This window comes from Curcuma longa, chromosome 11 (genome assembly GCF_044706935.1).
Source record: "Curcuma longa cultivar G26 ecotype Majalengka, Jawa Barat chromosome 11, ITB_CL_G26_1.1, whole genome shotgun sequence".
NCBI lineage: Eukaryota > Viridiplantae > Streptophyta > Magnoliopsida > Zingiberales > Zingiberaceae > Curcuma > Curcuma longa.
In genome coordinates, this window is record NC_133871.1 from 32,054,986 (window position 1) to 32,065,839 (window position 10,854).

At 33.9% G+C, this 10,854-nt stretch overlaps 1 protein-coding gene across 1 annotated transcript; it reads left to right on the forward strand.

Moving 5' to 3' along the window:
• Positions 1-8,222: 8,222 nt before the first annotated feature.
• Positions 8,223-10,110, forward strand: LOC141837726 (uncharacterized). The gene is made up of 4 exons (XM_074725104.1): positions 8,223-8,419; positions 8,661-8,799; positions 9,142-9,275; positions 9,360-10,110. Exons 1-4 carry the CDS (start codon positions 8,223-8,225, stop codon positions 10,108-10,110), a joined length of 1,221 nt encoding a protein of 406 aa, XP_074581205.1.
• Positions 10,111-10,854: the final 744 nt, after the last annotated feature.

A 10,854-nucleotide genomic window follows, 5' to 3' on the forward strand; every position in this document is an offset into this window, starting at 1 on the left:
GATAGCTCTGATTTCTCTTTTCTTTTCCTTTGATTTTATCTCGAATAAAATGGAGTTCATGAATCCTGAAACTCAGAGATCAAATCTCGGGGGAACACAGAATCCTTGGGATGGAAACTAGAAACAATATAAAATGAACAGAGAATGCAAGCTAGTGAGAATTAGTGTTAATATTATATTGATTCTTCGGAATCTGCACAACCACCGTGACTTCATTGATTTGTACTGTAACTTATTTTACTGAGCCTGAGAAGATGGACCACAGAGAGGATGCTAGCTTATTGCCATTGTTTTCAAATTGCATTAAACTCGATCGGAAGAACTTTCGCAAGAAATATTATTTGTTGTTTATTATACATGAAGAATTGTGATGATGATTTATATTAGTCGTTGCAAATGGTATAGAATTCAATCTCTCTTGAAAAATCATAGGTATATATTATCATTAAAAGGTGATGATTTGACCTACTAAAAATAAAATATTTTATTCTAATATATATATTTTATAAAAGACAACAAACATTGATATAAAATTTGTAGATATATATATATATATATATATATATATATATATATATATATGTTAATTCTATTAAAATAATTAATTTTATTTACCTATTAACCTACCCATTTACATTCTCCCGTCTCCACTCATCCGGTTAGTTTGGGCCAATTAGTTTGTGTGTCGTACGACCTAACTAATCCAATGGGCTCAACTAGTCTCTTTGTACTGATCAACTTGTTCAACCCATGTAGGTCACGTAGTTTGACCATTTTTGTTTTACTAATTCGTATATCTGATAAATTTGATCCCACGAAGATAGAGTTAAGTATTCGATTAAAAATCGAATTGAATTAATCAAAATCGAATTGAACTGAATTAATTCAACTTGAATTGAACGAAATTTTTTCGAACTAACTGAACTAATCGAATTTTCAAATAAAAATCAAACAAATTTAACCGATAAAATATCGATTAATTAGTAGAAAATCAAATTAATCAAATTTTTTAAGTATTATGAGAAGATTTACCGATCAGTTAGAAGTTTATAGATTCACTTGAAAATTTATCAATTATTTTTTTTATTTTGATTAATTTGATTTACTCAAATAAAAAATTTTAAAATTAAAAAAATTAATTTATTTTTTAAAATTAAAATTTTAAAATAATATAATTAAAATTTTAAATTAAATCAATTCAATCAATTTATTCGATATAATTAAATTTTTACTCATCCCTACCCCTCTGAAATGCAAAGTGCACTCTGAAATGCAAAGTGCAACGTGTAAACGAGCATCAATAAAATTAGAGTTTAATTTTATCTTATTTATTTTGAGTTGAAAATAGTGTCATTTAATATGGCACGGAGATTAAAAAATATCTACCATAATTAAGGATAAAAAACTTTAATCTCCTAATCAAATTTAATTTGATGGGATTTGGTCCTCTGTCATCATGGTTGCTTCAACTTGTGGCATCAAAACTCGAGTGTTTATTATTATTATTATTATAATATCACCCACAGCTGGTACAACAAACTTTGAAATGTGAATTAATGTAAAGGGAGTACATGATGATCATGTGAAACTTTTAAATCTAATTCAACTATATATCATTAAATTTTCTTATATTTTAATATTTTTAATATTAACATTCTTTTATTATGAACGAGACGACTTGGTGGGATAGTTAGTTCATGTTGACCTTAAAGTTTGAATAGTTGGTTGATCGCTCTTAAAAGCCATATTGATGGACACTATTAACGTAACATAGAAAATAAATAGTTTTAAAATAAATAAATTTAAGGTCAATTTATGATTAACAATTGAGTTTTTCTATCCCTCCCAATCCTCCCATTGGCCATTGGAAATTGACTTTTTTGTTTCCCTCTTTATTCCATACTTCTTCGGAACCAATGGTCAAAACTAGTTGAGTTCCACGACGCTAAGGATAATATAGAAGCATCAATTGTAATTTTTGCAAATTAAATATCTAAATTAAATAATTTAGATATTTAATTTTTATAATCTGATTAATTTCATGAATTCCTATCAGATTAATTTGAAAAACATAAATGAGCCAGAAAGAGGATCTCAAATAAATCAACTGAAATATATATATATATATAAAGTGATATCATGTACGTCTTAAAAAATATGATCGTGTGTGATATCAAAATCAAAGCACCTAGAAGAATTTCGAGTATCTAGAATAATAAATAGTACCATTTTATATATTTTTATTATTTATTTATTCTTTTGACTTACTGTTAAGTCATTTAAGATTATTCATAGGGTGTGCTGGGTTGTTATCCTGCATTTTTATTGACACACCCTAAGTAATTAAATTTTTTTATTTTAAAAGTATTTTTATATTTAATACTATAACTCAACCCTTAAATTTAAAAAAAAAATCTTAAACGACTTAATTGTAAATAAAAAATAAATAAAATATAAAAAATAAAATGATATTATTTACTATTTCAGACATCTGAAATTTCTTCAGTGCTCCAATTCTAATGTCGCATTTTTATCATTTTATATATTTTTATTATTTATGTATTTTTTGGCTTATTGTTAAGTCATTTAAAATTATTCACAAGGTATGCTAGATTGTTATCCTGTATTTTTTATCTGATCACAACATCCCGTGAGCAATTATTTTTTTTATTTTAAAATTATTTTTGTATTTAATACTATAACTCAACCCTTAAACTCTAAAAGAAAAAAAAATTTAAATGACTTAATTGTGAGTAAAAAATAAATAAAATATAAAATATAAAATAATATTATTTACTATTTCAGACATCCAAAATTTCTTCGGGTGCTCCAATTCTAATGTCGCACATGATCGCATATTTTAAGATGCGTAGAATATATAAAACGGTGGAATCCTACATTTGTAAGGAGGTAAATTGAGAGCTTGCATTTGGCCGGGACAGAGGAGGATATTGCTTCAGCTTTATTAAAATATAAGTTTGTTCCATCATTACCAATGCTTCAGCTTTATTAAAATATAAGTTTGTTCCATCATTACCAATTCAGCTAAGGTGGAATCCGCCACCTTAGCGGCCCCACGATCATTTGTGAGGAGGTAAATCGAGCAACTACACACCTCCAGTATTAGTTGCGTTGGTACGACCACAAAGTCTGGCGAGGGAGGGCTTCAGCCCCCTATGTGGATCGGCGGCCGAGCCACCGCACCCCTGGAGGGCTTCAGCCCCCTCCCTGACACAACAACAAACATTTTTTCGGGTGCTTCAATTTTGATGTCGCACGTGATCGATGTGTAAAAAATATATATATATAAAAGAAAGATACTAAAGAAGTAAATCGAGAGTCTGCATTTGACCATGACAGAAGAGGATATTACTTCAGCTTCACTGAGATTCGAATCCTTACCCTTTTCTACAAGTCTGTCATAACGTCAGAAACAATAACCATATCTTCAGCTATGCTCTAAGATGATATAATAGGGTATATACATATATATCTTCCCCTAAACTAAATTCTCTGCTTAAAAAAGGATAAATCCCAATTAGTCTCATGGACTCAATCCCTAAGGATGGCCGGTCTAAGTCCACCCGTCACCAGGGTAAATCGGGAACGTAAGTTTCCCACCGACCACCAGGGTAAAGTGCATACGCAGCGGCCAACTCAGATGCCCAACATCCTTTGATTACAATCCCCATTTAAAGGAAAATTCCTACAAATACGTCGTAGCTGGGGATCGAACCATTTGGAGAAAAATTCCTGCAGTAACAAATACGGGTCGTAGTTGCAAAAAGGATCGAACCACGGATCCTGGGCCCGACCCTTCAAGTGTCCAGAAGGAGTAAATCACCGACCATGGTCTTATCGTTGCACCATTGCCCCGGCACCTAAACTCTCTGCTCTAAGATGATATAATAGTGGTATAATGTTCAGCATGGAATCCTAATTGTATAGTATTTTTTTAATGGGATAAAATAATTAAAATATCGTTATTGAACGAGGAGTTATTTGGCTTTCGAATTTATCCGATAAATTAAAAATTAAAAAACAAACTAATAACAAAAACAAAAACCAAAACCAAAACCAAAATTTCTTAATACCCCGAGAGTCAACAACTGCCACCAAATACAACCACTGCTTCAAACCTTCCATTATCGCGTAATGTGATTCATTGTCTCTTTCCCTTATCCAGAGTCGTCAACAAAGACAGGCAAGCTAACTTTGGGAGGCGGCTACCTTCGGCTTTTATTTTCTTCTCCCTAATCCATCCCCAAATCTCTCCTTTCGCATTCGGAGTTCCTCGGTTCTTCGATCTTTGCTCGCCGCGCAGCTGTGCGGAGTGATCTGGAGTAATAAGAGGAATGTGCCCCCTGAGAGTGCTTCTGATCTTTCTCTCGGCCACTTTGGCTGCTTTCTTTCTCCTCAGAAACCTCAAGACCCAGCCCGACCTCAACGAAGTGCCCCAGGAAGAAGAATCCCCAGAAGAGAAGCTTCCCTTTACCAACAAGGTGTCCCAAAGATCACATTTTTGTTTTTATGTTGCTAATTTTAGTTTCCAAAATTCCTTTTTGATAATGATTTTGGGCGAACCAGGTGCGCTCGAGGATCTGCTCGGCCTTCTGGGCATGCGTCGATATGGCGAGTGGGAGGTACCTGTGGAGGATCGTGGCTCCTGCTGCTGCCGAGGAGAAGAACGCTTAATCGTCTACATGGGGTGAGGTGGTTGTCGTCTGCATCTTATCATTTTTCTTTCCCCTCTTTGTTTGGAAAGGGAAAAGTTTGGAATATGTGGATTATATACACTCGTTATGTTGTTTACCATATCAACGTGGTCCTTTAACAGTCTCTATTACAACCCAAAGTTTGTGTTGCAAACTGATTAATCTGAAAAAATAAGGAGCAAATCATTACTCAAATATATGATTTCAAATGTATCATTGCTGTGTGTTGCTATCTGATTTCAAGCATATGATCTGAAGAAACAAAAAGTTTGTGTGTTGCCAACTGATTTCAAGTTAACCATATCAAAATGGTATTTTAACAGTGTCTGTTACAACCAAAAGTTTGTGATTTCAAGTTTGTGGTGGCATGCTATCCTATTAGCATCATTTCAGAAGTTATTATTGGTTGTTTGTTTGTTCATCTGTAGTGGTTTGGTTGGATCTGTAGGCATAGGTTGCACATAAGACAAACTCCTGTAGACTTTCTAGCGATCTCCATGGAATCAAAATTTCTATTTTTTGTGTTTCACTGGCTAAAACAATGCCATTCTTCATGTTGAGATGTTTAAAGTTGATAGAGCAAAATCACTGCACAACGAAGCTGTCAGTGATTTGTTTACTGATTGTTACTAAGTTCTTTAGCACTAAACTAGGATGCAGACAGATTAATCTTCTTAAAGAAATGCACACAACTCATCTTCTAGTTCAATTCTATAGTAGCAACTTAAATTCTGAATAATGTGATGTTGGTTCTAGAGATGAACTACATATTTATACTCCTCCATGTGAACCAAAGTTTCCCACTGAGACCTACCTATACTTGCATCTAAGTTCATCAATTAACTATTTAAGATTCAATAGCTGATTTTATGAGACAAAGCATCTACTTGTCCATTTCACTATAGATTAAGGAATTGAAACTGAAATGTTGCACATGCAGAGTTGTGTTATATATGAAGAATATGATGATTGAGCATCTATGAAGAATAAGGAAATTCCTCTTTTAATTTTACAAAGAGCATTTTCTCAAATAACCTCTATAATAATTATTTTGCCTGAAAAGTGTTTCAAGTTTTTCCCCCATAATACTCTTGGTGTAAATCAACTCACAAGAATATAAAAACTTAGATGAGACTGGGAATATATTTGAATGAGAAGGTAGGAGCATATTTATAGAGTTTTTTTTAGGGACTTTTAAGAGTATATAAATTTGTGTTTTTGACATGGAGCTACTTTGGTTCATTAAACTATTATACTTGAAACATTTTGATTGGTATATTGATGTATCAAAAAAGAGAATATCAGCCTTTTGAAAATTTATAAATTGGGATGCATTATTCGAAGAAAAAAAAAATTGAAATTAGGTGTGTGATATTGAAATATTGATTTTAATTGTTTCTTTAGTCCATTGTGGTGACTAATGCATGCCTAGCTAGCCACCACAATCTTCAGGCAAGCACTAATCAGTTTACCTATAATTTGGCACTCGTAGTTATAATTTATTGTCTTGAACTTTGACTTTGTATTGTATTTTTAAGTCTTTGGTGTGACTCGTAGTTATGATCAATTCCACCACTTTGCCAGTTAGCTTGCACTTATATGAAAAGTTGTTACCCATCAATTAAAAGAAGTCAAACAATGAAGCCTTTGTGGATGTTTGGCAATGTACAAATCCTTCTGGATAATGATAATACAAGAAAAGTAGTTTGGAATTGCCATATGGTTCATTTTGACTGTTAGGATAAAGGAAGATAGTGCCAAGCACAGTAATGAGCAGCTGTTGGGATCCAAGTAGATTAGGTCAATAGAAAACCCTTTTGCTAGAAAAACATTCTCCAAATAATATCTTTTTCCTACATTAGAATTTCTCCAACAAGTTTTGTATGAGAGGTAATCAAATTGATCTACATGATCAATTCAAGCGTTTTGAATCAAAAGCTTTTATGAGCTGCTAAATGTCATAAGTCATCTGACAGGTTTTAAACTAAAATTTGTGAGAGATCAGTTGCAATCTGTGTAATAAATTGAGTTTTCTTGTTTGTATGCATGATATTCCATTGTCTGGCTTAAGACAGTCCATTAGCAAATAGAAGAGCTTATGCCTCAGTAGGTTTTATCATTCTCGAATTTTGTCAACTTGATGTATACAAACACTTCTCAACTTTCAATGAATTGTATTCTGTTGATAATTAAAGTCTCACATTAAAAATACATGAAAAAGTACTGGTTAAGTTGGTTACTATTTTGGGGCAGACCTTATTGAAGTGGGTCCAAAAATCGAAATAGGCAAAGTGGTCGAATCTCGTTTTAGAATATATGAGGTAATGCCTATCTTCGTCATAGCAGGTGTAATCAATTGACCCTCACAAAAGTTTTCTGATTTACTTCTTCATAGATAGTCGTGAGATCGATCGTATAAGACAAGTTGGATTCAAAATAGATTATTATTTTTTAAAGATATATGTGAATTTCATCATATTTAAGATTTAAGATGAAAATATTTATTGCTGATTTTTTTGGCATGAGAAAGAATGAATAAAACTCTAATTTCTCCTTTTAAAATTATTGTGCTACGAATATAGTGTAAAACTAGAATATCGACCTTTATAGAGAGAGAAGACTCTTAAATTATAGTTTCGAAAAAAAATTCTTTCCTTTTACTTAATTTGCATCTCAATATTCCATTTCTCTAAAATCTGTTTCTCAATATTAAACTTTTTGATCTAACAATTCATTACTAATTGATGCTCGAATGTATGATAATCTATTTTATGGCTTAACGAGGCAAATAAAAAAAATGCTAATCATTCTTTTCTGTACAAGATGAAATCTGTTATTCTAGCGGTTTCACACAATTGACTTTAGGACTATTTCTAAGAAGACTTAAATTGAGAAATTACAATTGATCATGACGGTAGGAGGATATAATTTCGGCTTAACGTAAATAAAAAAAATGCTAATCATTCTTATAGTATGATTTAAAAGTGAATAAATATATAATATATTTAAATATCACAATAGTAGTGATTCTTTTCACAAATCACAACTTTATGATGACTAAACTCTACTAAGGCACCAAATCAACATTAATTCTAATTTATCCTATTGAAACATCTTCATATGCTAATTTTAAGTCATGAGCTTGTAGTAATCTTGGAACATTGTTTATTCTTTTTTTATTTTTTAAATAAATAAATAAATAAATAATGGATGAAATAAAGCTATGAATTGATTCTAATTCAAATGTGTTATTTTAAGCATACATTTGATTCAATGCTCATCATTAATCTCTCGCATGGTTCTAATTAATTGCCCCAATTTAATGTCAATTCCCACTTTAAGCATTCACAATGCACTATGATAAAAATTGAATCTGATCCGTTCAATTTTAATTACCAAAGATCGCAACCGTCGCAGTTGATGCACCATCATTTTAAGGTCCTAACGGTCAAGTCGTTCAAATTCCGTAACCCTAGAGAGAGAGCGAGTGAGAGAGAGAGAGAGAGGATGAGATCCAGAAAGGGGCGAACGGCGACGCAGGGCGAGGAGAAAGCTGTCGAGAAGAGGCTGCCGGAGGAGGAGGACGGAGAAGAATATGGAGATGCGAACGCGAGCGAGGAGGAATTGCAAGAGGGGAAGGGTTTCTTTGCCTGCTATTTGCTTGCCTCTCTGTGCCCTCGCCACAAAGGTCGCACTTACATCGGGTACTCCATTCTCTCAATCTCTGTCATTTCACTTCCCTTCGTTTTTAATCCCCCTTCATTCGATCTGATTGGTCCAAAGAAAGCCCCAAATTTAAGATTTCCCAGTTGCGAGAATTTCTGATGGAGAATTGCGTTTCTTTACTGGAACAGTCCCTTTTTTTTCCCTTGCTGATGGAGTTTTTCTTGTTGGTGGATAACTACCAAGATGATTTCTTCCCAATTGTGTTCCACGAAAATTCAGGTTTACAGTCAATCCTCGGAGGAGAATCAGGCAGCACAACGGCGAGATAAGGTGCGGAGCATCGAGGACGAAACGTGGGCGTCCATGGGAGATGACTCTTTGCATCTATGGTTTTCCCTCGAATGTTTCTGCTCTGCAGGTTCATTTTCCTCTGCTAATACTTAACTCACTGCTTTTGTTCGGGTTATGAGCTTCAAGATTACAATTTTCTGACTATAAGAGGTCAGTAAGGATGCCATTAGTGGATATCACAAGAACCAGTTATTAGGGTTACTATGAAGTACTAGATAGCTGGTAAAAACAATTATAATAATTTTTTAAATAAAAAATGTATACGACTGGTTTCTTTTCTAGCACATCCATCTTTTGAGATAAATGTATAGAATGCTTTGTCTTCACATTATGATCAGATTACCATAACAAAGCAATTCCCTGAGCAATGAGGTATGTCATTAGAACTTGTCAAACCATACATTTGCAGTTTGAATGGGCCTGGCAGCATCCAACAGAATCTCTTGCTGTTAGAAAAGCTGCTTCGAGCTTTAAATCTCTCTCTGGGATAGCAAATAAGATCAAGCTTGCTTATACTATGCTGTCACTTCCGGCTTGGGAGAAGTAAGACTTGAGTAGTTATACATTTAGTTTCTAATCTTTTTCTGGCTCTAATTGAGAAAGAAACAATGTTCATCCTTGGATCAGCTTGAATGCCACTGTCAATTTCTTTTCAACGAAGTACATGAAGTATATTGATGGATGCCCGAAATTACCAAAGCAAATGAAAACTATTTTCTGCGTGATGGATGAACTTCCTTGCTACATAAAAGGTCCAATATTGGACGATAGCAGTGAAGAAGATTATCACGAAGATGATGACAAAGAGAGTTCAATCTCAGCATGTTGGGTTGAAGGCAATAATGCACAAATGACAGTCAGGGATCCTCCTGATCGTTGGAGGAAAGAAGATCATTTCAGAGAGTCCTTGGAGTCAGAGGCAGCACCTTGCTCTGTTGCATCACCAAAGGCTAAAGAAAAGTCATCAGTCGAAAATGTGAATGTTATGAATTCTAAGGAGGCATTGATTAGTTATGATCCAAAGATTTGGAAGGGTTTCAGCAGTGTTAGAAAGCCAATGGAGACAACTGAATCATACTGCTTACTTGAATCTCCTGAACTGGGCCAAGAAGAAAGCAGAATCCCTGTGGACGCAGCTCCGATGTCGTGCACTGAAGGCCTATTCAGTCATGTTAAACAAAAGGACCTCGAGTGTTTAGTGTTGGATTCTACTCCAAGAAGCTGCTCATCAAATAGACAGGTCCTTTCCCCTGACGGTGATGTAATAAATCTTGTAACACCACCCAACTTTTTAATAAGCTCTTGCAGGAATAAGCACAAGAAGAATCCTGTTGGCATGGGGATAATTGACTTGACTGATTCTCCCATCAGTTTGTAAAATGACTAGATCATGTCGTAAATGCTTTTCGTGAAATAATCTTAGAGCCGACATGCCAAAATGTCTGCTGGAGTTGAGTATTTCATTGTGATACTTTCAAATTTAAATGTAATGTTTTAGCATTTACAACCTATTGTTATCAAAGAAATGATTATGTATCATGTGAACAATTTTCCAAGTTGGATGCAAAAGAACTTGTCTGGCTAACATTAGAAAATCGCCTGCAGTGTAATTCAGGGCCAATCTTCTCCAATGAATCAAGTCACAATGGAGATCCAGAAGCTTGAGATAAGGTAGCTTTGGAAGTGGAATTAAGAACTTGCAACTTTGGCAAGAATTAATCTGGCAACTCACCACTCGTCGACCATGTTCTTCGAGTGCTGACCAATCTGTAAAAATTCTCTTAAGCCTTCAGCTTTATTGTTTCATAGATCATCAAGAACAATTAAAAAATCTCTTGTTTTGTAGTTTTATAAGTTCTCCTTGTCTGAGACAGTATCTTGAGAACTATCTACAGAGCCAGATTCAATGATATGCTTCATGACCACTATTATGTCAAACCTAACTCTTCTTCAACAAAAAAAGGTGGAGAGAGCATCAATGTCTCGGCTTCATCGAGATTTGATCCTTACTCACTTTAGCAAATCTATCTTGTAATAACCAACTCAACCATGCCTTAGGACATGAGTACAAAGCTCTAACTTAAAGACATTATGGACGGAGACTCATCATTAAACAACCAAA

Excerpts from the sequence above, each read along its gene's own strand:
- LOC141837726 (XM_074725104.1), top strand. The coding sequence starts at position 8,223 with ATGAGATCCAGAAAGGGGCGAACGGCGACGCAGGGCGAGGAGAAAGCT. Across the intron at positions 8,800-9,141 it reads CGAATGTTTCTGCTCTGCAG|TTTGAATGGGCCTGGCAGCA; the intron begins GTTCATTTTCCT and ends ATACATTTGCAG. Across the intron at positions 9,276-9,359 it reads TCACTTCCGGCTTGGGAGAA|CTTGAATGCCACTGTCAATT; the intron begins GTAAGACTTGAG and ends TCCTTGGATCAG.